General features: G+C 37.8%; 1 protein-coding gene across 1 annotated transcript in view; it reads left to right on the forward strand.

Annotated features, from left to right (window-relative positions):
* The window catches only part of GRIK1 (glutamate ionotropic receptor kainate type subunit 1), a 378,577-nt gene extending 354,019 nt beyond the window's left edge, over positions 1 to 24,558 (forward strand). Inside the window, 4 exon segments of the mRNA XM_044913681.1 lie at positions 1,456 to 1,681; positions 6,505 to 6,755; positions 23,873 to 23,959; positions 24,370 to 24,558. Of these exon segments, the coding sequence (XP_044769616.1) occupies positions 1,456 to 1,681; positions 6,505 to 6,755; positions 23,873 to 23,959; positions 24,370 to 24,525 (720 nt within the window). The 3' untranslated portion in view covers positions 24,526 to 24,558.
* Positions 24,559 to 27,368: the final 2,810 nt, after the last annotated feature.

A 27,368-nucleotide genomic window follows, 5' to 3' on the forward strand; every position in this document is an offset into this window, starting at 1 on the left:
AGACATGAGCTCCAATTTGCAGATATCTCTGGGGTTGAGGAATAATTCACAGGGGCCTAATCATGATAGAATGGCTTCCATAAAATACCAGTATCTATAAGGTACTGTTTATTGAATTGTTGTCTGTCTCACAAGACCTTTCTCAGGGGGATCTTCAAATGCCTAACAATCCAAAATAAAGCCATCTGTCCTCCCTTAACTCATAAAGCCTACAGCATTAACCCAGGTCCTAAATAGAGTTAGGAATTAACTGAGCCCCCAGGAACACTTGAGCATGAATAACCACGCCAGAGTTGATTCCACAGGTATTCCATTTATTGCTTATGGCCCCAAATCATGTTTGAAGCTTCTCTGCACTCCTGAGATGATACGCCCTATGCCTGCCAGAGAAGCTGTCTCATGTGTGGGGCCTGGAATTAGCTCAGAATTATCAGTAATTCCCATAATGTTTTTCATTTTCAAGATAAATGGAGGGGAGTGTTGATGCAAATGAAGACAAATTCAGAAAAAAATTGGAAAAATATGGAAATTACAGAGTAAAATGTAAATGTCTAGTCATAGATCATTATTCAAAAGAATAGAATGTCCATATCCAAGCAGTATGAAAACTAAGGCAGTATATTTTAACAAAGAAAGTAAGATAATGAGATAATGGAATGTATAGATGCATGTATCATATGCATCATATTTATGGTTTATTATTGAATCTATCAAAAAGCTGAAGAATAAGGGGAAAGACATCATACAACACTTTGAAATGAAATATTCAGTCCTCATTTTCTAAAAAAGAGTTGCAATTAAAATTGAATATGGACATAAAAAAGCATCTACAGTACGAAGAATTTTCTGATCTGAATTTTAACTTGTAAAGAATATTTGTATTCTAAGTTTTCCAGAAAAGATAAGAGTGAATGGCAGTTCTTTCATAAACAAAGCAGCAATAGCATGTGATTTATCTCAGGGCTGTCTCCAGCAAAGGCATGCTGTATCAGGTATAGAGACGTACATACCAGAAAATAGTAAAACAGTACCTGCTGAAGTTAGGGGAGGAAGGGAAATGGAGTCAGTGAGTAGGGTCCTGGAGTGAGCTAGTCATTCCTTGATCCAGTATGCCTTGAGGATTTGTTCTTAGTGGCCTCAATTCATTAGGCAAATGCTGTCATCGATACCAGTGTTCTTTCTTCCCTAACAACAAAAGGACTTTGAGCCAATGTCTTATATTGCTAATCTGTAAGATCTCCTTTTCCTCCATAGCTGCCTCAGTGCTTCTAATGTTTCCCTGTAATAAATTGGGCTCTTCTCAACTACAAACTGAAGTTCAAGAATCAACCATACTGGTTTCCTATGTGAAAAGAAAGAATCTTTATACTATTTGGACCACCGGGATTTTGAATAGCTTTAGGACGCATTTTCTCAGCACTCTTCTGCTGGTGGGTATTCTTTCTTTCCCTGCAGAAATCAAGGATATCCACCTATGAGAAGATGTGGGCTTTTATGAGCAGCAGACAGCAGACTGCCCTGGTTAAAAACAGTGATGACGGGATCCAACGAGTACTCACCACTGACTACGCCCTGCTGATGGAGTCCACCAGCATTGAGTATGTGACACAGAGAAACTGCAACCTCACTCAGATTGGGGGCCTCATTGACTCCAAAGGTTATGGAGTGGGAACACCTATCGGTAAGAGAGGCAAGGCATGAGCCAAGACTGAGATGGGCAATGTCAATTATGAAGGATAGAAGGAAGTAAACTCGGAGATATCTACTCCACACTCTGAGAAGTTCTACAATACCTTTAGTGGACTAATCAATAAGGGAAATGCCCGTAGGTCAGAAGCATGTTTTGAATTGACAATTCCCAGATATTTAACTTAATGAACTTTCAACCCACTGTCTCTTTCAAGCTCTACCATTAGACATCTAGTTGAGTATATCAATTTTATTATTTTACTCTCAAAAAATATCTTTAAAAGAATATCTTCCTGATTAATCCTCTTGACATTATTGTCTTCAGTACCTATACATGCCTATCTAGTTTTTCTATCTTAAATTATATTGGAATATAACAAAATTAATTATGCATATAGAATTCTATGTCAACAGAAGTAAAACCAAAGCTATACCTATAAAAGAAGAAAGGTAAAGATTAAATTATAATTCTTTGGCAATATGTTAGATACAATCAAGGATAACTATCTAAAACCTCCAAATATTCCTATTTCTGTATTTTGTGCTACTGTTTTCCCTAGGAATATTATTGCCTTGTAGGCATACAGACCCATATAGCAAGGTTTTCTTGCATGTCTAACATATAGAACTATATTCTCTATTTAAGGGACAATTATGGATTCTCTCTCTATAGAAAACTGTACCATATATGGTTTGGGTATGGTGGTAATCTGCTTTTCTCAAGTGAATGATTAGTAATTTTGTGATAAGCATTCCAAGGGAGAGAAATCCGGGGCCACCTTAGACCACTGGGTAGTCTAATAAGCAGAAATCTTGGTTACAGTCAAGTCATATTATTAAGGATCCAAGATAGATAAGTTTTTCTGGTTTATATTATTATTTTTGTTGTATGAAAGGGATTGTCCAGTCCAACCCTCAACATTAGACAAGGATCACAAACTCAAATGCTTATAGAGGCTAAGCAGATATCATAACTAAATAAACTTGTTTGCTTGAGGAAGCAATAGGGAATGGTAGCAACTATGGAAACTTAGAGACCACATGGTCATCCAAAGGGGGCAGCTGCCTTTCAGACTAGTCAATTGCATATGTGGGAATTTGAACACAAGTTTGTTAGATGTTTCATTTTTCATTAAAATAATCAGATTTTAGGTGGACTGTCCTAAATGTTCGGACACTTAGCCACAAATTCATCTAAAAAAAAAAGAATATATATATCCCATATTCAACTTTTGATCAATATTAATTTAATTAACCAGATAAAGATCAACTTTCTTTACCCTTTACTATGAATATGCAACCAGTTTGACTCCCTGCTGTCTAGCTGGTGTTAGAAACATATGCTATGGAGAAATTAACTTTATTATTATTGTTACTATTGTTATCAAGACTGTATTCTAAATAAACCTGAAGAATGATTGAGCTAGGGAACCTATAACTACTTTCTTCTCCCTTTATTTTCAATAACTTTTCCTGATGAAAATACCAATATTGTTAGTAAAGAGTATATTTTTTTTTTCCCAAATGGTAAACTCTCCTTTGATTAAGCGAACACGTTCTGCAGGAGGCTCAGTGGGATTGTTAGACACTAATTAAAAGAATGCTATGACTCTTTTTGTAAAACAATCTACTATCTCCCTAACCAAGCTTTGCCACCTCATTTTCCGTAATAGGGGTGGGGAGAGTTAGACAGATGCTATTTTTGTATATCACACAACTGCTGATTTTAGTTAAATGGGCCATAAGTCAGACAAAAGTACCGGAAGTGGGTACATTTCCTTGAATCTTCAAATTCAAGACCTTAAGATTGATTGTGTTATATTCTACATCTTCTCAGAGGAGCAACTGTAGTTTCATAATAGAACTATGTTTAGATTAAATTATAGAGTTGAAAACTGCACTTTCCTCATTTTATCTTCCACCTCATCAGCCCACCTTGACCACCTTCAACACTACTCCTTGCTCACTAAATTTCCTATCTGGTAATAATGAGAGAAAATAACATTGTGTATCATTCCTTCTGAAAATATTTGTACTTTACTATGAGACTTTTAATGGACATTTCTTCTAATGAATGAATATAACACTAAAGTTAAAGTTTGGGGGTAGGGAGAATGGAAAGGAAGCCAGGGGCTTCTTTCAGCGACACTCCTGAATTAATGCATTAATTTGAATGCACAATTTGAAAATGACTTTGCCCTCGTGTAAATGCGTCTCAGTGAGTATCACTGCATTGTATATTATATGACATAGAGATTTGAGTGTTCTGATGCAGTCTACTTTTTTCCATCCTCATCCATACTCTGACACACGAGCTCCAAAGTTGAAGAGCTCTTCCCCTCCCTAGATAAAAAGAAATACACTCCAGGAATTTTTCATACTGGTTATAAACCTGTCAGGCTTTTAAACCAAAAACAATGAAGGAATAATTGGAACAGATGGCAGACCTCAGAGAGAATACATCCATTGGGAATACAGCTGTTGGATAAATTTGTGAGATGTTTCTTCTATGATGAACTGACTCTTTAAGAAAGCTCAGGTGCTATTCAGGAAGATCTGTGTGTGTACATATATATTTTTTCAAGTGACTTGTAATAATAAATCACTTCTGATGTCACTCAGTCCACTTAAGCAATAACAACAAGACTGAAGCTAAAATATATTCAGATACAAAAAAATTCTCCACACAATTCTGGTCTTGCCCTCATTGACTCCCTGAAAGCACTAAACTCTTTCACATGGTCAAAGACTGGCAAAGTGGGCTCAGTCACAACACAAAATTGAAGACTTTGCTTCTTTGAGACTCTCAGAACAGAAGCTCTGGAAATGTGCCTCCTGAGGGATTTAAAATAAAACTTCAAGAGAATGAGAGCAGTTACAGCTTAAACAGGTTACCAGGAGGCTGGAAATTACCTTCCTTAGAGAACAACTTTAAAGAGAGATCCAATCCCCGTCTGTCTGAAATGTTGTAGGTATTGCGCAGCCTGAAGGCAGAAGGAGAGCTTCAGTCAACATTTATTGAGTGCCCACTGTGTATACTGCTATGATTACAGCGGCAACCACTACCGTTAAGAATCATTCTTAACGCTCTTCAGAGCATTTTCTTGTACATTAAAGCGAAGCTCTCCTGGTTCACTTAATTGCTCAACATGCTATGGGTATGTTAATGGTGCTAATTTTGACACTAACCATTATTCTGGGGGTGTTTGAGCAAGCAGCCAGTATCTTTTAATTTGGCTTACAAGAGCCATTTTCTCACCAAAAATCCATTTTTCTAATTGACAAGCCACAATCTAACTCCAAAACATTTTGTGCTTCTTTTAAACTTGATTTTGAGTACTGACAATGACTTTAGGAAGTTTTGGGAGTAAGGAAGGAAAAATGACAAATGCCACACTGTTAACCTTCTGCTTTTCCAACATAAAACATGCCACGGAACATAAGGTTTGTGTATGTGGAGGCTGAAGGCAGGAAGAGGGGCAGGCTGTGGGGTAGAGGAAGCAGCTTTCAGGGAAATAACACTAAGTGAGAAGTAAGAGGAAGTGAATTAAGTCCTTGCCTCTGCCAGTAACTAGTACTTTTACTCATACTCCCACATCCTCAATTTTTTCAAGGCCAAAATACATGGACTGGACTATATGATTTCTAAGATCTCTTCTGGTTCTAAGATGACTCATTTTCAATTTGCTATTTGATTTTTTGCATTTTTTATTTCTACCAAGAAGAACTTTAAAGTTTGCAACAGAAAGAGTGAAGGTGTACTGCCTTCCTACTAAGTAGAAGAAATACCAACAAAAATTCTTAGCATCCAACGAGAAATTGAGTAAATGCATCTCACCATCTTTTATTCTCTCCCTTTGCATAAATTGGCATAGGAAGCCAGTCCTGGGCAAGCTATGGCTACAGACAGATGTCAGTACTGTTTAAACCTAACATAATTAAAAGTTCAGTGACATTACGAGAAGACTGAGTATAAAAGATATCAATGAAGTCCTTGCAAATTTTCCAAACCTAGCAGAATTTTTAGAACCTTTGAAGTTTTCAAAACCTAATCTTAATGGTATGTTACTAAGTATATTAGTCAGTATGGACTAATACTATAACCAACATCTGCCATGTTCAAGTGGTTTACACCATAAATGTTTGTTTCTTGACCTTGCCATGGTCCACTGTGTGTTGAAAGAGAGACTGTTCATGCAGTCATCCTGGGACCCAAATTCCTTCCAATTGGTGTTTCCACTCTCCCTAGTGACTTGAAGTCCTTTCCTTCCTACTGCATATTTGGGGAAATGAAGAGAGAAAGTAGAGGATCATGTTGGGAGAACGTGGGATAGGACTGGAAATATACATCACTTTAGCCCCAAATGGCTAGAAACTGGTCACTTCACCACACTGAATTAATTGTAAGGGAGACTGGGAAATGTCTAGCGGCTGCCCTAGGAAAAAGACAAGATGGCACTGGTGATCATCTAGCCAGGCTGTCACAATATTAGACAACTGAGAAAAAATAGAATCTAAACAACGAAATCCCCCAACGTGGGAAAAGATTTATGAAAACCTCACCAGAAGCAGAGGTACGTCACAGAATTCCCAGCTCAGCTTTTCCTTACTTAAAAGGAACAGACAGTCTGGGCAAGTGTTAATCTCAGCATGTCAGCTATCCACTTTCCAATTATTTAGAGCCTCCAATTATTTAGAGTCAATTTGTGGACTGGGGTTTCCCAACAGCCATAAAGTCGTTACCTTTAAGACAATAATCCTTCCTGACATCTTCCAACCCTTTGGTGACCAAAATCCAAATGACCTTACTTACAGGCTCTCCTTACCGGGATAAAATCACTATTGCTATTCTTCAGTTACAAGAAGAGGGCAAGCTGCATATGATGAAAGAGAAGTGGTGGCGGGGGAACGGCTGCCCCGAGGAAGACAACAAAGAGGCCAGTGCTCTGGGAGTAGAAAATATTGGGGGCATCTTCATTGTTCTGGCTGCTGGACTGGTCCTTTCTGTATTTGTAGCCATTGGAGAATTTATATACAAATCACGGAAGAACAATGATATTGAACAGGTGAGTCATCTCTTTCTAGGACTAGGTAGTTTTTAGTTGGCGTGATCTGTCTTAAGTTTGGGGGGGTTTGAAGATGCCTGCCCTTTCTTGTAACAGTCGATTGAATTAGATGCCCAGAAGAGCCATTTCTGAGAGCAAAGAGCTATTGAATCCCTGCCAGGTGCTGCCGGCAGGCACTGCAGCCCCATCATTTATTAATGAGAAGAAGGAAGCGCCTTATATACTAAATCCAATTAGCACTATTTGGAATGGCAGTGCAGAAATTCCAAACTCAGTTAATTTCTTGAACAGTTATTTGCTCTTAAGATAGAAACCCTAGATAAAGCAAGCAAGAAATAAATCCAAAATTGGAAAAGATATAAAAAGATCTTTGAGAGAAATGTTACCATCCTTTCTTTAAGTCTAGATGCTGAGCGCATGTACTAATGCAAAGCAATTTACATAAAGATATAAATGTAGCATTTTGAAACCGAGCATTTACCTCTCTCAAAATATGATTTGTAAAAGGATAATTCACCAATTTGGGGGGACCAGGAATATGATAAATTATACAGAGTGACAATGAAATATATTAGAGACTTTATTTTTCCAAACTATATTTAGGATTATAATTGATTTCAGCAGTCAACCATTTTTGCCTGTCACTTTTATTTTTGATAGAAATCACACCAGGAACTTACACCAACCTGAATAAGATGATTGTATGAAAGAGAATTCCTTCATAAGCATACCAGAATAAATAAAGTACAAAGCTCATGCCCATTGTGGTGCACTAGGCCACCCATTCAATTTAAAGTTATTGTTAGAATTTTGAGACTATAAACAATTACTAACAGGGCTAGTTTAATGCTCAGCTGTCTCTGTTCTGAAATTATTAATAATTTTTAATCAAGGGGTTCCACATTTTCACTTTGCACTAGGTCTCGCAAATTATGTAGCCAGTTCTGATTAATAATCTCATACCAGTCCCACCTCCTTTAAGTGGAAACTCTCCTTACAGTCCCAAAGCTGGGGGTGATTGATTATAACTTGGTTTTATCATGAAAATTTTCCCACAATTACAAGGCAATTGTGAGAATATTAAGCACCCCTTTCTTAGATTTTGTTAGAGAAAACTATCTTTGCTTAAAAGGGAAAATGGACTGTTCTGCTTTGTTTTAACTTCCAATTTGCTCTTGAGGTGTCTTGTTTTATGCAACTAATTTGAAAAATAAAAGCTTGTATATGTTATGCTTTAATGTGCTTCTCATAATTGCCAGCTTCATTTTATTTAAATTTTCATTTAAATATTCATTTTTGCTTCTGATTTATTCATTTTTTTCTATATTTTTCTCATTTCTTTTGCATGCAAGGCTTTTTGTTTCTTTTATGGACTGCAGTGTAAGCAAACCCATCCAACCAACTCCACTTCTGGAACCACTTTATCTTCGGATTTAGAATGTGGCAAATTAATTCGAGAGGAGAGAGGGATTCGGACACAGTCCTCAGTTCATACTGTGTAATCAGTTAAAGGAAAAAAACTGTGCCCAGTAGAAATTGTTTCTGCTAATTGGTGTTGTTGATGATATCTGTATCTACTAAGCGTAAATAGCCATAATTCCCTATTCCTTTAAGATAGCAAAACTCACGGACTCTAGACATTGAATTCAATGCACTGAGAACAGATGTGCATTCTATGTTGAAACTGAGGTGTATTAAGGGTATATAAACTCCAAGATATGTGTATTTTCCAGAATCTGCTATACCATCAAGACAATGGTTATCTTAGTTCTATAGTCAAGCATTAAAAATAAGCAAGTCTTTCCTCATGAAAAAGTAGATCCAGACTTTCAACAGTGCAAAGCATAAAAACAAAATGCTAATATTGTGGAATTGTTTTTATCTTTGTGGACCTTTCTTTCTCCTCTTTCCCTCTCCCTTCCCTTATGTTCTGTAGATCCACACATTCAAACTACCTGAAGCCCTATCTTTTTGTAGTAACTCCATAACAATGTTGATGTTCAACTCACATTGATTCCACTATTTAAAATGTATTATTTACACAAAGACTCAAAGATGTCTTGGATTTTAAAAATTGAAAAACATGATCCAGAAAGTGAAAACTAAACTTGAAACCTCTGGCATCACAGAAGAGCATTAGCTAAATTGAAAATCACTCAGGAAGGCACAACACAGTCAAGAATGATCCCTGGGTAGAAATTCATTTTCATCAAGTTCTCACATAACATTTACTTGACAATCCTCTGTAGGTCCAGATCATAGTATGCTCAAAGTCTCTAAGTAACTGTGATTTTTTTTCATGCTACAGATTGTTTCTTGCAAGCTCCAAACAAGGTCCTAAACTAGGAACTAATGCATAACATCTTCTATTTTCCACTTATTCACTCTCACTCTGCATTGATGAACATATTTTCACAAGATGTTGTTTTATTCCCTTCCTACTCACCCAGGATAGAGTGGTTGTTCTCATAGCAATCTTTTTTGAGCATTGCCACTTTCACTCTCATTTCTCTGGACCCTTCGTCATTATCAATTCATTCCAAGTATACTGGGGAGAAGGGCAAGAAGCAGAAAATAAATAGAAGAAAAAAATTCCATACACATTAGTTACAGATGTCTATAGATTTATTTTCCACCTGCATTCAAAATGTTGTAAATAATTCCCACTCTAACTGAGCTTGGTGACATAGAAAACCAACGGCATACTTAATTTGTTGTTATGAAGGATGTCTGCTATCCCTCTGAGCTTCTTTCCTCTTCACAGTGAGTAGGTGAATTAAAGATGCCTTTCATCTTCCCTCAGTATGGGATCAGTTGGTCTTTGTTCTCCTTAATGGGATTACCTTTTGACACATGAAGTTAGCCCCCAAAACATATTTCTCAGAAGTAAAGATAAGCCATCTGTGCAATCATGGAGCATTTTGCCTTCTCTTTGCTTAACTTTAAATGGGTTCCAAATTTTGAACCACAGGTCTCTCCAATCAACGTTATATTTCTCCAGTAAAGCATGTTTAGGAAAGTTGACTCTTGCCCTGATGGTTTCTCAGTCTTGCTTTCTTCTTTAAATAAACATACTTTTAAGAAAATATCTATAAATTACACCAACATTTATTTACTATTATTGAAGTGAGAGCAACATACTTTGTCTTAGGTCAGAGTTTGCATCTTCACAATCAATAGAGTCAAATGTTGGGATAAATATTTTATTATTCATAATTCATTTATTCTGTATATAGAAATCACAAATTACATAAGTTTATATTCCCAAGGGCTATTTAATAAATCAAAGATGCTACCAAAAAGTATAAGGGTGCTTGATAAAGTTTGGATGATCAAGGTTAGCAATAACAAAATTCACTTTTCTACAGAGCTATCTTTTAAAAGTGTAATTCAGAGGTTTGGATAAAATTAATATTTGTGTGCCACTTTAAGCTGTATACTACCTACTTCTGATATTTATATGTTGTTTTACGGTTTTCAAAATGTTTTGAAATGTTTGAAATGATACAGCATTACATTTAATCCTCTCAAAAATTTTATTTCAACTTTACTAACAGAGAAATAGATATTAGTCAGCAGCCTGGAGTCCTAGATTTTAGAATCAGAAGAGAATTCTCAAAATCAACAGAACTTAGGTGCAAGTTCTAGTACAGACACATGCTGAATGACCATAGACAAGTGACTGAATTTCTTAAAGCCTTGGTTTCTTAATATGTAATACCAGGACATAATATCTAGGTCTACAGTTGTATTGAAGGAGTATCTTTCCCAGTGGGTCCCACTGGCAAGTGTTACTCAAATAAGATTTTCTGGTCAAGGGACCCATGGAGCATTACTCTAAACATTCCTTTACTGCATGATATCGCAGTGTGTCTAAGAAGCTATGATGCATTGGGAATTTTCAACACGATTGGAAAGTATTCAGTATTTCCCAAACTTATTAGATAATAGAATCTGTTTTTCCCCAGAAGCATCTTGATGGACCATTGTTCTACAGATCATGCTCCAGGGAACACGGGCATGATAATGTGTATCTCATCCAGTGATAATGTACAAAACACATCAGCCAGGCCTGGCACATAGCTGTCATTTAATAAAAAATAGTTTTGATCACTGGGGGTAATTTTTAATTTCTCTGAGCTTCAATTTCCTCAATTATAAAATGAAGGTAATCTGTTGACCTATATTTGCTATGAGAATTAAATGAAATAATATAATGGCATAGAAAATGAGATCATTTATAAGAATTCTGTTAAAAGATACTGGTTAACAGATGTTAGTTCCTTACAGAGAAATTAAACATTGTTCTCTGGTCAGGTGGACAGTAAGTACAATTTATCATGCATCTTAATACAGAGTCAGTTTGTAAAAGAGGTTTTCCAATTTAGAGGTTCAAACTATATCCAAAACCACACTTCCTCATACAAGCATTAAAAATCAAGGGCAATTTCATTGCACCCAAGATAAGGACCCAAATCGGCAATAAGTGAGGACCTAGTAGAAGTTTTGAATCTCGTTTCTAGAAATTCTAATTTGATTATTCTGGAATGGAGGCAGGACAATAGTTTTTTGTTTTGTTTTTTTTAAGATAACCAGTTGATTCTATTGTGTAGTAGTGATCTAAAGCATAATCATGCATATAATTGAGATTCAGTAAGTCACTGATGTTTATTGATTGATTCTAGAGGTATGACCACTAATTCTAAGCAAGATATATAGCACATATTTGGCACTCAATATTCAAAAGATCCTCTCTAGAGAGAACTCAAAAAGAAACTGCACATCTTTGAGACAAAAATTTCATTCTATTCAATTGATAACCTTCATATTTAGTTATAGGTGCTAGGCCTACTCAAAATGATCAAATAGGAAGCTTAATTGGTCTCTGCACCCTTTGTTCCCTTGCAGGACCTCCATACATTCAGAAATGTAGGTTCCTTACACTCTCTTCTTTTTCCTTTTATACATGCCCTAGACAACCAATTCTTGACCTGAAGTAAATGACTTGATGAGACTACAGTGGCCCCACCAGGGGCCACTGCATTTTAAGTGAAATTTAGAAAAAAAAGGGCTTGAGCATGAAAAAAATTTTTCCAAACTCTCTTTTTATGTCCTTAGTTCTCAGACTTTGGTGTACCTCAGAATCACTCAGGGAAATTACTTAAATACAGATTACAGGTTTTATCTCCATAGATTCTTTCTCAGCGAGTGTAATCCAGAAACTGACACTTTTAACAAAATCTGAAAGTGAATGCTTAAAACTACTTGTGCACATTAGTTTTCATAAAAATTAGCTTACATATAACAATTTTCTCCAAAATGAGGGCATTTACATGAGTTTTTATTAAAACTATCTTTAGTACAAGAGGTTTTTAAAATAGTTTTTACATGCGTTTTCTCCCAGCAATCTTAAATACAGCTGTTTAAAACTGTTGGTAAGCATGAGTTTTCTTTAAAGCTAGATGGAATATAGCAATTTGACTTCAAATTACGTGGTAAGAGTGAGATTTTATTAACACTGGCAGTTTATTTGTGGATTATGCCTTGAGGAAGACTGTTTCAAGTTAGCAAGAGAGCAGAGAAGTATGAAAAGATCGAACAAGTACATGAAGAACTATGGAGCACATAATGTCATCCAATCTGGTTCCTAACAAGCCTGTTTATAAGTCAATGCAATAAGGAAAAAAATAAAGCTTATTTTGTCTTAGACTAAAATTATAAGCTGAATTATTTTAGAGTTTTTCCAGCAAAATTGGAACTACCTAAGGAACACAGGGTAGAGATAACGCCTTTAAGAAAATCAGCTGGATCATATAGTTAAACTTTCCCCCCACATTATTTCCAAATACCTTACTGCATTTGACTAGCATTATATTATGTTCTGTATAAACTATCTATGGCAAAGCAGCAAAACAACGAATCCCAGCTAGTTTCCAAGCCCATTAACTGTGAGGTCTATTTCCCAGTAAGCAATTTAGAAGTAGTCTGGCCTTGAAAAGCAAAAGGAAAACAAAGCATTCTTACTTCTTGCACTATTTTCTGCACATCTGACTGTGCCAAATGGCATTATTAATTAACTCTTATAGATAATGAAAAATTTCTGCTTGATGCTGCAGTTTTAACTTGCCTTTCGGAACCATCTCATTATGCTTCCCACAGTTACGGAATTTTATATGCACGGATGCACAAGCATATTAAAATCATTTTTGCTTTCAAAATCCTCTCCATAGAGACTGATATCATGGAAAATGGGATTCTCCTTTAAATTTTCAAAGAAATTCTATTTGCACAAATAAGAAAACCAAATGTTCTGTGTGGTTTCATGCGGTGCAGAATCTGAGCTTTGTAATCAGCAACCCAAATAGGACTAATTGGCCAAATTGCACAATACCGCCATGTCTCCATGTTACAACATACACATCCAGATACACACAGAAATAATGAGTAAGACCTGAGTGATGTAATGAAGTTACTGTTGTTCCATTTATCCACTAAGTTTAAGTTAGTAGGGCCAGAATTTCCTTTCTGCCCAATTTTTTAATTGAAGTGTTCAGACTTCAAATATTTGGATTTTTCAACTCGGAAAAAAAAGAACGGTGCCCTGATCACTTAGTCTTTACCAACCATAAGAACTAAGAAACTATTGTCCACAGACAACCCACCCTAACTTTGCATTTATCTTAAGTCCTAAGTATCACTTGGAACATTATCAGATGCCTTGAAGTGTCCTTGGCTTCATTTCTTCTGTAGTTTGATCACTTTATTTAACAACTGATTTGGAGAAGTCTCAATAGGTTGTTTCTATATTTATGCAAAGAGGCTTTCCTTTGCCTGGAAACCTAAACATTTACCAATTCACAGAGAGGCCAGGAAGCAATTAATAACTATTTAGAAATAACTTTTCCAGTGTACAATGCAGTGTCTTCTAAACCAAACAAACTCTAGAAAGTGTAAATGGCTCAATGGAAACATGATCTGGGAATCACAAGCCAAGAATGCAGGTTGCTGTCCTGCTACTGAATGGGTATGTGACTTTGGGCAAGTCATTGTTCTTCCCTCATTCTCAGTCTCCCTATCTATGGAATTAGGAGTGACCTTTAAAGTTCTCTTCCAGACACAATATTTTTTTTTAAAAAAGATTTATTTATTTATTTATTTGAGAGAGAGAATGAGAGAGAGAGCACATGAGAGGGGGGAGGGTCAGAGGGAGAAGCAGACTCCCCGCCGAGCAGGGAGCCCGATGCGGGACTCGATCCAGGGACTCCAGGATCATGACCTGAGCCGAAGGCAGTCGCTTAACCAACTGAGCCACCCAGGCGCCCCAGACACAATATTTTTTTTTTTTTTTAAAGATTTTATTTATTTATTTGAGAGAGAGAGAATGAGAGACAGAGAGCATGAGAGGGAGGAGGGTCAGAGGGAGAAGCAGACTCCCCACTGAGCAGGGAGCCCGATGTGGGACTCGATCCCGGGACTCCAGGATCATGACCTGAGCCGAAGGCAGTCGCTCAACCAACTGAGCCACCCAGGCGCCCCCAGACACAATATTTTTTAAGTTTGATAAAAAGTGGGAAAGAAATAAAAATATAGAAGCAGGACAAAAAAAAAAAAAAAGCTTGGCCAAATACAAATATGTTACAAATAAGTTCAGTTACCTTGAACATATTAAATTCTTATTGCCATAAGCAGAATTACCTATTCCTGCCCATGATGCAGGATGGAATGGTCTGCTCTAGATATAGAGAAAACCAGCCTTCGTGGCATCAAAGAGTGAAACAGTTCTCATCCACTCACAAGCAAAGTATTACAAACACAGGGAAGGCTACAGAAGGAGAATCATTCTTGACTTTGATGAGCCACACAGACAAACGAGCCAAACAAAGACATGTAGCTAGAAGTTATTTGAAGCTATGTAACCGATTACATTTTCAATCACAGTTCAAGAAAGGGGATATCAATGGGACTGGAGTACATGGGGAAAACTATTCTGTAAATGGAACTTTAATTCTGCTAAAGACAAAAGGAAACAGAGAAAAAGGTTGATATGCTCTTATTGTCTATTGCTTTTACCCCTACCTTCCTCCACCCTTAATTTTATATGTATTGCTTCCAAGCCAGACATGAATCAAACCCTAGCTTTTGAGTTTTAAGTAGGCTTTACAGATTTGTAGCATAGACAAAAATCTTGAAAACTGTGGTTTTCAGACTCAAGAACCAGGTGTTTCATGAGTAAGTTAATTGTTATATAATTTAAATAATTTATCTCTAATTAGCAGGAGCCAAAACCCAGAGGCCCAAGGTTGGGGAAATGCACAAAATGATGTTTTCTTCCTTCATGTTCCAATCCTTGACCAGCTTTTGACCCCTAGAAAAGAAGGGAAGAATGGGAGGGAAGTCATTAAAGCTTCTTGGTACCAGAAGCCCTGAGAGAAGGCTTCATGACCATCCCTGAGCCAAGTCCCAACTTGAAGACAAGAAAATAGAAACCTCAGAAAAGTTCAGGGGGGATCCTAAACAGAAAATGCTATTTTGTGGTTCAGAGGGTATGGCCCAGGAGGTGGCAAAACTTAAGAGAAATTTTACATCCAACTGTCTCCAGAATGGTGGAGTCACAATGCCTAGGCCATGAACCTTGAACAGCTTCATAGTCCTGCTCAGTCCCAGAGCATCTCAAGGAAAGCAGCCAAAACTCCATGGTGCTTCCCAATGAAAAGCCTTGTGGAAGAGCTGAGAGAAGCAGTAGACTGATAGTTGAGGTTGGAGTAGAAAAGACTCAATGTGTGGACCTGACATGGAGACCATAGTGGGGCTACAGACATCTCAGAGAACACAGCAGAGAGAGAGAGAGAGTGCAGCATCCATGACCTCCTAGGATGCCACACCCTAGTGGAAGCCAAAGGACAGAGGTTGTCCACAGACTAGCTGTTCCCACTGTCACCAATGCCCAGGCCGTCTATTAAACTCTCCTACACCCAGATGCACCTGGGAAAGAAAATGAGAAGGAAAGTGGCGAGAGGTTCGTTTTAACTGACATTAACCAAAAGAAACTTAGTTTTAAGCCAAAGTGAGTTACCTTGAGTTGACAATACCCACTAGCAGATGGGGACCTCTAAGCTAAGGTGGGATCTGTTATTATTTTTTTATGGCATCACATAGTTTTCTTGCACACCTAAGTTTATAGCTTGAGGAAAATATATGTCCACTACATGTGGGCATAAGCTGGTACTGCAAGGACTCCCTGGTAGCTCATACATGCACTATGGACAACTAAAACCCTCCATCAGGCTCAATTTACCTCAAGGCCAAGGCCATTCTCTATATGAGAGGGGGCATGCAAAAAATTTCTTAGAAGTTTATTTTTATGGCCCTAACTCAGCCTCTGAGTTGCTGAAAGGACCGGGCCCTCTTGTCCATATGGTAATGGAAAGTCAGTCTTCCTAGGATGATCCCAGGCCTTCAACATGGGGGCCCGATCAGGTACCTATGAGACCAGTATTCAGAGGAAATGTGTAGGCTCCGAGCTTGCAAGAAGGGCTGAGGCAGGCTCAGGAGATGTAGGGAAGCTAGAAAGAAGCCAGGACAAAGAAGACAGTCACATTGGCCTCTGATGGTGACTCCAGACAGGAGAAAAGCACTGTGGCTACTTTGGATTGGCAGGCAAACCCACATTCCTGTCATTTTTAAGCAAGGAGAGTTGCTTACCTCTGGATATGTCTGACCCACCTGAGGCTTATCCTCATAGCAAAAACACTTTCTGCTCTCTGGTCATAACACTAGAGTGGGCCACTTTGCAGCCACCTCTCCATACCTATCAGCCACTTTCGTGCCCACTCTAAGGCAGTGGAAAGTTTCAGCTGCTCTTGAGTACCCTTCAGAAGTCCTCTGCGTTCTAGTAACTGCTTCCTCGGAGTCTGAGACAGAGAGTGGGCACAATTTCCCTGTGTTTTCAGATTCCCCCATCTATTAAGTTGTCGCACATCTATTTGCCTTATCCCACACCATGGGAGTTTAACCCCAGAAGTGGCAAGTGAGGGGCCCTTTCTCTGGTATTCCTCAGCATCTAGGCTCTCCCCGCCCCTGGCTGGACAATTCTCCTTGAAAACAGACACAGAACTGTCCTAGCTTCATACCCCATCCCTGGTCCCACCGGCTGGGCCCTGAAGGCTCTAAGGCAAACTTTTACAATTCAAAGTGCCTTCTTTTTCCTTCTTTCAAACACCTGGCTGTTGTAATTAATAGCTTCAAAGACTGCAGTGGCTACTATAGATCCACAAAAATCTATATAAGAACTCAAAGCTGCAAATTTTACTTTTTTTTTTTCTTTCTATGTCATCCTTACCCTGAGGGCAATGCATATAAAAGCTCTTCCTATAACTTTAAAAGTGGAAAAAGGGTTCAGATTCAGAAGATTTGGAAAAAGCACATGGATTAATATCAAAATGGAGCACTGCTCCAGTGTTAACCTCACTTTTCAGTTTTCCATGAAACTATACCTAATGTTAGAGGAGAATGAACTGATACCCTAACAGTTTGGGTGTAGAGCCCTGAGCAGCCACCCTAAGTCAAAAATTTCTTTAAGAACTCTAAGAAAAGGGGGCGCCTGGGTAGTCAGTCGTTAAGTGTCTACCTTTGGCTCAGGTCATGGTCCCGGGGTCCTGGGATTGAGCCCCGCATCGGGCTCCCTGCTCGGCGGGGAGCCTGCTTCTCCCTCTCCCACTCCCCCTGCTTGTGTTCCCTCTCTCGCTATGTCTCTATCTGTCAAATAAATAAAATCTCAAAAAAAAAGAATTCTAAGGAAAAAAAAATATATATATAAACTCATATATATATATAAACTCAAATATATATGTGCATATATATATATATATATATATATCCATTCCACTATATACTTACATTTATTTTAATGGAAGAAAATTTTCTAAATACAATCTTTAATAAAGATGGACCCGAGAAAGATGATCCTCATGTATCTGGTGTCACTGTGTCTCCCACAAGTGTATGTTTATGGTTCGAAGGAACTCAGGTTGCAAAACAGGGAATTCTGGGGTATGCATTCATAGAATTAGTTCACAGCTAGGATCTGAGAGAGCAAAGATGTGGGCAGCAAATCTCAAGTGTGGGGGCAAAAAAAAGATAAGATAGAGGAGATGAGAGGGGAAAGGACATAGAGATGGTGTAAACATAAAATTAAAAGGAGCTAGGAAAATGAGTTAATGGGATTGATGAACTGTAGCCAAAGGGAAGATAGGGCTGAAGAGAGTGGAAAGCCAGTTTAAACATTGAAAGTGTAGGAAAACGGGCTGGGTGAGGAGTGGCTTCTGGGTCACAGGTGGGGATAAGGAGACAACACTTTGAAGTTCTAGTTCAGTGTCTAGATTTCCTCCACCCCTAAATTTTGGGCACAGACTCAGGAGATGAGAATCAGCTTCCTCATTAGCTTTCAGGCACAATTAATTATAACCACAATTCTGGAAGCTGATATGATGGCTGACTCCCAACCTCTCAAATTCATTTTTTTTAAGTCCAAGGATGGTTGCATGAGAAATGGCCCAGGGTTTCTGAATGAACCCAGAAAACTGATAAAACAAGAGCAAATGGTTGCCAAATCCTGAGTTCTGGGATACAAAAACGTCACACAAAGACTGTGTACATGTGGCTATTCCAGCAATTCCCCTCCCCCTTCCTTAACATAATTAGTGGGGGATCGCTGGAGTCTGATCTCTGCTCTTAGATCATCAATTATCCTGTGAAGACATCAAACATGTATGCAGATAGGTGACCAGACTTTCCAAAGTCTTAAGGTAGCAAATGTATGAATGGAATTCTTCCATCCTTATTCCTTAAAATTTTCCTGACATTTTGAACATTCTAAGTTTGTTCTCACATTGAACCTCAGAGTTTAAAAATGTTAAGGATGTGAATGCTTAGACCTTCTTGTTAAAAAGAAAAAAATCATTGAGACACTGCTTCCACTCAACTATGATAGTAACTTGACCAAACCAGGAAAATAACAGAAATGATAATCTCATTATTTCTCAGTAATCTGTTCCTTGATTTCTATATTGCACTAAAATTTGGTTTGTTTTACTAAAAATGGTCTTTACAAAAAGGTTTCAGATTAGAGCTTGCTTTCAAGTTAAAGCAGATCTATATAAAATGAAAGATTTTATATCTGTAAGATGACACAAATATTATCTGTATCTCTCTTCAACACGTAGTGTGAAAATTTATTAGACAATGTCGCAGATCACTTCAAATGTCTTTAAATAAGAGGCCTAATAAAGTATGAGACAAACCTATACAAAATGTGAGGTATAAAGGTATGCATTCCAAGCAGTTCTTCTAAATATGAATAAAAGCACCCAATATATAAATGTTAAATGTACTATGACAAATCAGTCTGATATTCACAATCTGATGCCAAGTTTGCACCCAGTCTGAAAGCCATTCCCAGTCAGCCTAGCCTTCAATATTGCTTTCAATATTGTAAACTCAAATCAAATTTTAGCACACAGCTTTTCCTATAACTTAAAAGAAATCACTCTCCACCCCTGGACTACTTTTTTTTTTTTTTTCTGAGACAGTTTACTTTAGGTACAAAACAAGAACTCGATTAGCTCCTCCCACCCTTTCCAGGGAAATATTTGTAATATGAGGATAAAGGTGTCAGGAAAGAAGAAGAGTGTATATTCATTCAGGTTTACACTAGTACCAAGAAATCAAATATTGGGGATTAATCCAAAGGAGGTGCCATGCTGCCAGCAATTATTTTTAAAAATCAAGCCAAAGAGGGAGGTAAAAGAAAGCAAAAGAAGGCAGGAGAAGAGAAGGATTGGGGGCTCACTCGGGACACACCACAGGCACAGAAGAAGTGGAGAAGAGGAATGGCTTTCTGCAAAATAAACAAGCAAATCCTTTTCCTTGTAAAACCAGAAGAGCTACAGGGCTGGTTGAAGCTTCACTTGTGGTTTCTAGTAGACCACTAGTATCTCCATTTCCTTCCCTCTACAAGAGAAGTCACAGGCACACGCAGGTGCGTGCACACATGCACGTATGTGCACACGCACACATACACAACACTCTTTCTTTGGACCACGTCCCGAACAGCATCAATGGCGCTAACATAGTTTATCACCATAAACCCATCTATTTATAAGTGAATTTTCCTATCAGATTTGTCATCACAGGGATTCGTTGTCAATGGGTTCAGAAGCAGAGATAATTTTTTTAAATGGCAAGGGACTGCAGTTAATTTTCATTTCCTTCTTATGCTTGAGCACCTATCCTTCACAGGCAAAACACAAGCTGTCATAAAGCCTATTACTACATCAACACTAACACATGTTACGAGCTTGGTAAAACAAGTAAAATAAGCATTGAAAATTCAATGTATTAAACATGTATAGAACCTACTTTAAAACACCGGTATAGGGCGCCTGGGTGGCTCAGTTGCTTAAGCGACTGCCTTCGGCTCAGGTCATGATCCTGGAGTCCCGGGATCGAGTCCCGCGTCGGGCTCCCTGCTCGGCGGGGAGCCTGCTTCTCCCTCTGACCCTCCCCCCTCTCGTGTGCTCTCTCTCATTCTCTCGCTCTCAAATAAATAAATAAAATCTTTAAAAAAAATAAAATAAAAAAAATAAATGGAAGCATGTGGGCGCCTGGGTGGCTCAGTCAGTTAAGTGACTGCCTTCGGCTCAGGTCATGATGCTGGAGTCCCGGGATCGAGTCCCGGGATCGAGTCCCTGGATCGAGTCCCGCGTCGGGCTCCCTGCTCAGCAGGGAGTCTGCTTCTCCCTCTGACCCTCCCCCCTCTCATGCTCTCTGTCTCTCATTCTCTCTCTCTCAAATAAATAAATAAAATCTTTAAAAACAAAAAAACAAAAAAACAAAAAAAACCCCACCGGTATAAACAAGGAATCGGTGCATAGAAAGTCATATAATGGCTAAAATTAAAGGAGCATCATCCTTTCACTGTTCCTCCCTTCAGCCAAAGGAAAAAAAAAAAGTACACATCGAGTTCCACAGACTTAAAATATTTTCAGTGATATATACAATGTTATTTTAAAGAAAGAGAGTACTAACCATGTGCCTGGCATTGTGCTAAGTGTTTTACAGGTACCTGCCCAACCATTCACAAAACAACTCAATGAAAAGGCTTCTACTATTGTTTCCACTTTATAGATAAGGAAACTGACTCAAAAAGAAACTAAACATCTTGCCCAGTGCAACCCAGCTATTGGGCACTGTAGCTAAAATTTAAACTCCAGCTTTCTGATACTGGGCCAACTCACAACTATAATATATGGTTTTTTATGTAGATCCATTGAAAATGTGAACTCCAACCACCAGAGAAAAATAGAAGGACCTAGAATGCATGCTACAGGGGAATTTCCAGTCTGCAAAGCACTAGAGGATACTGCTGGGGTATCCATCCTACCCCTAATTTCCCTGCCTCCTGAACAAGGCAGCTAGGTGGTCATCCATATGTCTGATACTTTCTAATGAAATTAGTTTAGAAATTTAAACTTCCATGCTTAAACATAATTTTTCTATGGCCCTGTGAACACAAAGGAGTTCATGAAAGACATATCCAGAAATAGAAGCTTTGGAAAGCTACTTAAATTTTTATCCTAATTCAGAAGCTCAATCTTTATTTTATATATGTATAATCTTTAATACAGAGATTATAAAAGGCAAATTGATGAATGAATAGGAGACCCTCCCATGCCACTCTGTGCTGAGAGATGACCTTCACAGTTCCATTTCCTGTGGATACCAGAGTGTGTGGTTTGCTTGAGCTCATGGCTGGTAGGGACCTTAAAGGTCATCTTGCCTTATGACTACAGCAAAAACTTGGAAGCAGAAAGGTCAGCCCCAATATCTTGCCATTTTCTTTTTGACAGTTGGAGACAAAGTGAGAATCAAAAAGAAATCTTTGTTTGTGACCAAAGACAGAGAAGCCAGACCACTCAGAATACTATATTTGTATTCACTTTCATGCTGGCAGCAAGAAATAAATACTTGTGGTTAATCAAAAGAATAGACATTTGTTGTATTTTAAGGCAATACAAAATTTGAGGGAAGACTGTGTTTTAAAAGAGAAACATAATTGAAACATATTATCAAGATAAGATCTGTGACTGCCCCTCTACCCAAAATAAGAGAGAGAGAGAGGGTTTCAAATCCCCTCCCGGTTGTGTCTCCTGTGTGAGCCACACTTGGAGACTTGCTTTGGTAGTTTTAGTGCAAAATAAAGAGAAATGTCTAAAATCAAATGTTTGAGAGTTGACATAAAACACAAAGATTGCAATTTCCTAACATATATTTATAGGAAAAGAATCTACAAAAAGTTCTATATAGTGGTTTAATTAAAAAGAATTCATCAAAGTGTTGGAGATTTTACGTGAAAGCAATTGAGTCTGGGAAGTCAGATGGACTGAGTTCAAATGTAAGCTTTTCCTCTTACGAACCACATTTCCTGGGCAAATTACTTCGTATCTCCAGTAGTAAATTTCCCCATCTACATAATGGGCATAATAATTCCTACCTATAAGATTGCTGTGAGATTTGGGTGTAATAGTGTGGGGTATAAAATCCTTGGCACTTCTTCTTTCTCTCCCTCTCTTCCTTCTATTTTAATGACCTTCCTGAAATTAGAACTGTCCTAGGGAGGTGGGAACACCTTCCACCGAAATAAATACCTGAGCAAAAGTTGCAAAACCCCAATGCAACACCATCTACCACAAAGGAACTATAAAATATTCGGTTCATCTTAGTAGCAACACATAAATTTCACATCACATAATGCTACAAAAAAACATTAAATTTCATTTGTGACATACTTACTGTAAAATTGTAAGTATAATTCATAGAAAACATCTCAAAGTTTTTCTTTGTGTGGCGTGATCCCCCTTTCAGTTCCCTGAAGCCACAACTTACCATTTGAAAGAAAATTAACATGCATGACATAAATTTTCAGTACTCTAAAAAGATGGAAACGAAATTCAAATTCTATAAACACTTATGTGTAAAAGAGACAAAAAGTCATACGAAAACTACTACTTCTTTCAGAGGTGTGTGTCTGATAGACCAGTTAGTTTACATCTAGGATCTAAATTTGTGTGTTTAGTTTTCAAATCAAATAGAAAAATTAAAAATACTGCTGATTTAGGCACACCTGGGTGGCTCAATCAGCTAAGCATCCTACTCTTGGTTTCAGCTCAGGTCATGATCTCAGGGAGATAGAGCCCCGCCTCCTGCTCTGCACTCAGCAGTGGAGTCTGCTGGAGATTATGTCCCTCCCCCTCTCCCTCTGCTCTTCTTCCTGTGCTCTTTCTCTCACTCTCAAAGGAAGAAAGAAAGAAAAGAAAGAAAGAAAGAAAGAAAGAAAGAAAGAAAGAAAGAAAGAAAGAAAGAAAGAAAGAAAGAAAGAAAGAAAGAAAGAAAATATTTTTTAAAAAATACTGTTTATTTAAACTACATCAACTCTCCTATGGAACAAAAATGGAGTGTAAATTTTCAAAAACACATGTTGCCCGTTGATATACAAGGACCGCAGGAGACATTTCATGAAACACCAATTTCTTCCCATCAGGCCCTCACAACCTAGAGAAATCATCTGGCGGCATGTTGTCATTTGAGTTTTAACACATCCATTTTGTGAGTTAATCACAAAGGAGTCACACGCTTGCCCTTCCACACACTTTACCAAAGGCTTTGGGGTTTGAAGGATGTTTTAAGGGTGATCATATCAAAAACAATACTACTTCATAGAAATCTTTATAAGCAGGAATTTGTCACTCAAAGATCTTATCTTGGCTGGAAGAAATGACAAGCAAATTATGTTTTATTATAGCGTTTGTATACTATGCATGTGAATCCATACAGTGTAATTGTAATAGATCTGCACATATATATATGCCATCTGCATATGTGTGATATTTCATAATCATTGCTCCATTTTCTCCTTGTATTATGCCATCATATTTGCTGTGTGGCTCAGTACCATATTATTTTCATTTCAACCACAGCTGCATCATTTTTGCTGCCAGATCTCTGGTTTTTTGGAGAAAATATACAATTTAAAATTGTTTTTTTTTCTTTTTTTTTATCAGAAAGGAAAGTCATCAAGAATTAGATTTTATTTTAGGAACAAAGTAAGGTTTCATGGGAGAAAAAAACAAAGCCTTGGTGTAGAGAAGGTTTGTTCATTTTCTATAGCATTACTGAAGTGTCCGTATGCCTTGATAAACCTATCAATGTTTGGATCATCTCAATGGGGGAAATGACTTAACTTAACTCTATTTTGGTGTCTCAGCAAAGGTAAGTTGTCTATTTTGAGAGCCTAACTGGGTCATTTTATACTACTGCATCTGTGAATGAAACCCCAGAGTCTGCCCAGCTAGCTTGGGGCCTCCAGTTTCCCCAAATAGAAAAAGGTGGATGGCCAGTGGGTGGAGGAGGAGGTGTGGGAGCTGGCCAGGGACATACTCTCTGGCAGAGTTGCCTCAGACCAATATCTCATATTCATAAAAACCCAGGTGAGAGACAGATCAGTGGAGGAGGGAGCTAGTTTGGTTACACTGATGTTCTACTATTTCATGTTCTCCAGTGTCTCTCTTTCAATGCCATCATGGAAGAACTGGGAATCTCACTCAAAAATCAGAAAAAGCTAAAGAAAAAGTCAAGAACTAAAGGGAAATCTCCCTTCACAAGTATCCTTACTTGTCATCAGAGACGAACTCAGAGGAAAGAGACTGTGGCATAATCCAAGAACACATCTGCAGGCAGCTTTCAGAAAGAGAAACGATATGCTCGCTACAGGTTTTAAGAGAAAGGATTCCTGACAAGTGTGTGACATGCTTCCATGTATCTAGATACATAAGCCTGGTTATGTATCTAGATACAAGAAATAGGAAATTTTAAAAAGCTCACATAGATCGTACGTGGGAAGTGGCACTGGTTCTTTTGAAGTGAATTTGTATGCTCACTTATTTTGCCTTTTCTCTCTTCTCGATAAATTGCTGTGTGTGCTTTCTAAATAATAATAAAACAACAGGGTTTTTTTTTTTTCCAGAACAAGTTCAAGTGTTGGTTTGTTCCCCTTTACTTGGCTCCCATTCACAGTGTTTGGTTGCCAAGTGTTATCTGTTGTCAGTTTGCTATTTTGATGACTCTTCTTACCTGTTAAGACAGAATTATTTCTGGCTAAGTTAAAAAAAAAATACTTTTAGTTCATACCAAATACCTAGCTATTATAGTAAAGTAAAACTATTCATCTTTGTGCTTTAAAACGTAACTTCATAAATGCTTTAAAATGGCACTTGGAACATCGGTGAGCGTAAGATAAAAGGATTATAAAAAAAAAGGGATATTCATTCCAAAAATAAAAGTGTCTACCACATTCTGGGCACTGTTCTAGGTTCTGGGAATACTGTGGTGAGGAAGGCAGATATGGTCCCTGCCCTCACATAGTTTACAGTTAAACAAAAAAGAAAAAACATTCTATTACTCAAAGTGGGATTAGCATTTCCTCTATGGAAGTCAGAAGCTGAAGGTACATGCAGGAGAAGTATTCAGCCATAGAAGTCTTCCTGAAGGAAGGTATAGCTCAACTAAGATGACAAGTTAATTAAGTGAAGGGAGGGACATAAGATGGAGAAGCAAGCATTCCAGGCTGAGGAAGCATCATATTTGAAGGCCCTGAGAGAAGAGCAAATAGGGCCAGAATTGCAGAGGGAAAGGAGCTGGGTGTGTGGCAAAATGCAAGAGGATGCAATGCGTCTCACAGGTGACAATCACTCTGGCTGAAAGTCAAGAAAGGACTGAAGGCAAGGAAACTAAGGAAGAAGAGACAGGGTCACCTGAAGGCTCTTTCAGGAACCCAGGGAAAGGACATTGCAGCCAGGCCAGAGCAACAACAGACAGACCACTGGATGACCGAGGTAACTTAGAAACACAACTCATGTGAGAGATTCAGAGATTCAGACAGTGGTCATGAGGGAGGGAAGAACGGGGTTGAGGAAAAAGTCCAGGACTGAGGCAGGGGGAGAGGGAAGCTTCACTGGAGAGTTGAGGTATCATTCATTATACTGGGAACCAAGGGAATGGAGCAGGCACTGGATCAATATTTCATATGATTAAGTCCCATTAGTTTCTGTAGGATGATTCTATCACTAAAAGAATCTTTTAGTCTAGTCCTTGTAGAGTTTAAGTACAAAACTGTTTCCAGACATCAAAAGTAAAAAGTCACCTTTAAAAGAGCAATAACATATATTGGACAGATATTTTTCTATTATTATGATCAATGCTCAGATTTGGGATCAATCGGAACAAGAAGACAATGTATTGCATTCAGAAATGCATTAAAATGCTTACATAAAAACCATGAAGATGTTTACATTGAAAACTATATGCTTACAGATAGAAACAGACAGAAAAACAAACAGAAATATGGTGAATCCAACAGCTGAAGATGGACTAAAATGATAATATATTAGAGGGGAAATATGTAATTTACTCAGTTCACTAAAAATTATACCAAAGACATTCTATTCTCCATTTTCTAATGTGACAGTATGATACTTTTCTCACATTTCAGAAAAATATTACTGTATCTTTTCACAGACTGTTACAGTAATTTGTGGGAAAGGAAGTATTTCAGCTTCTAATACCTAAAATATATTGTGTGTCAATCTGGTTTACAGGTACTTTAAGGCCCACTAACCACTTTCCTTTTCACTTAGCCATAACTGCATTTTCATTCAAGGCATATAATACTTGCTATGAGTAAATTGGTTAAAAAATATATTGAACTAGGCAAAATTGCAGAATAGGACTTTTATGGCAACTACTAAATGTGCATGATCTTCTTCCTTCCTCCACCCCAATATTTTCATTCTGAAAGCACATTTGGTGTGAATGCATGTACATATGTTTCTGTGTGTCTCTATGTGTTAGGGCAAAGAACAGAGTAAGATAGTGAGTTCAGAGGAGAGAAAAAGAAGAAACTGTGGAATATCTGGAACTTCGTCCAGAAAAATCCCTGAGAACAACCATTAATCTTGGAGATTTTCATCCTTTTCACCAAAGAACAGTGATTCATACACAGTTATGTGGAAATCAATGGCAAAGTTAATTAAAAACTGGATCTTACATTTCTTCCTTCAACAATTTCTTGATGCTAATAGAAAAAGATTACCCAGGTGAAATATTCAGCCAGAGAGAGGGAGGTCAGTGTTGATTGAAAGACAATGTTCATGGTTAACATTTATTTTCCTTTTCAAGTTTCCAATCTGGGCCTTTCTTGCCTTTAGTCCAGAAAAAGGGAAGAGATGATCCCTTGCTTGCATTGACCTCATGGGGTTGTTGACACATCTAGGAGTTCAGAGTTTTCAATTTTTAGCCTAGAGGAAGCTGGAGAGAGAGAAATGAAGAGGAAGTAGGTCAAGGAAACTAGACAAAGATCAAATAGATCAAACTTCTTGTTCTCTGTCTCAGCAGTTCCTGCTTTAATTTAACCCTTTGCCTGATCCAAAAGACTAAACATGTTCTTTTTTTATGTCAAGTTTTTATTTTAATTCTAATTAGTTAACATATATAGTAAAATTG

This window comes from Neomonachus schauinslandi, chromosome 1, assembly GCF_002201575.2.
Source record: "Neomonachus schauinslandi chromosome 1, ASM220157v2, whole genome shotgun sequence".
Classification (NCBI taxonomy): domain Eukaryota; kingdom Metazoa; phylum Chordata; class Mammalia; order Carnivora; family Phocidae; genus Neomonachus; species Neomonachus schauinslandi.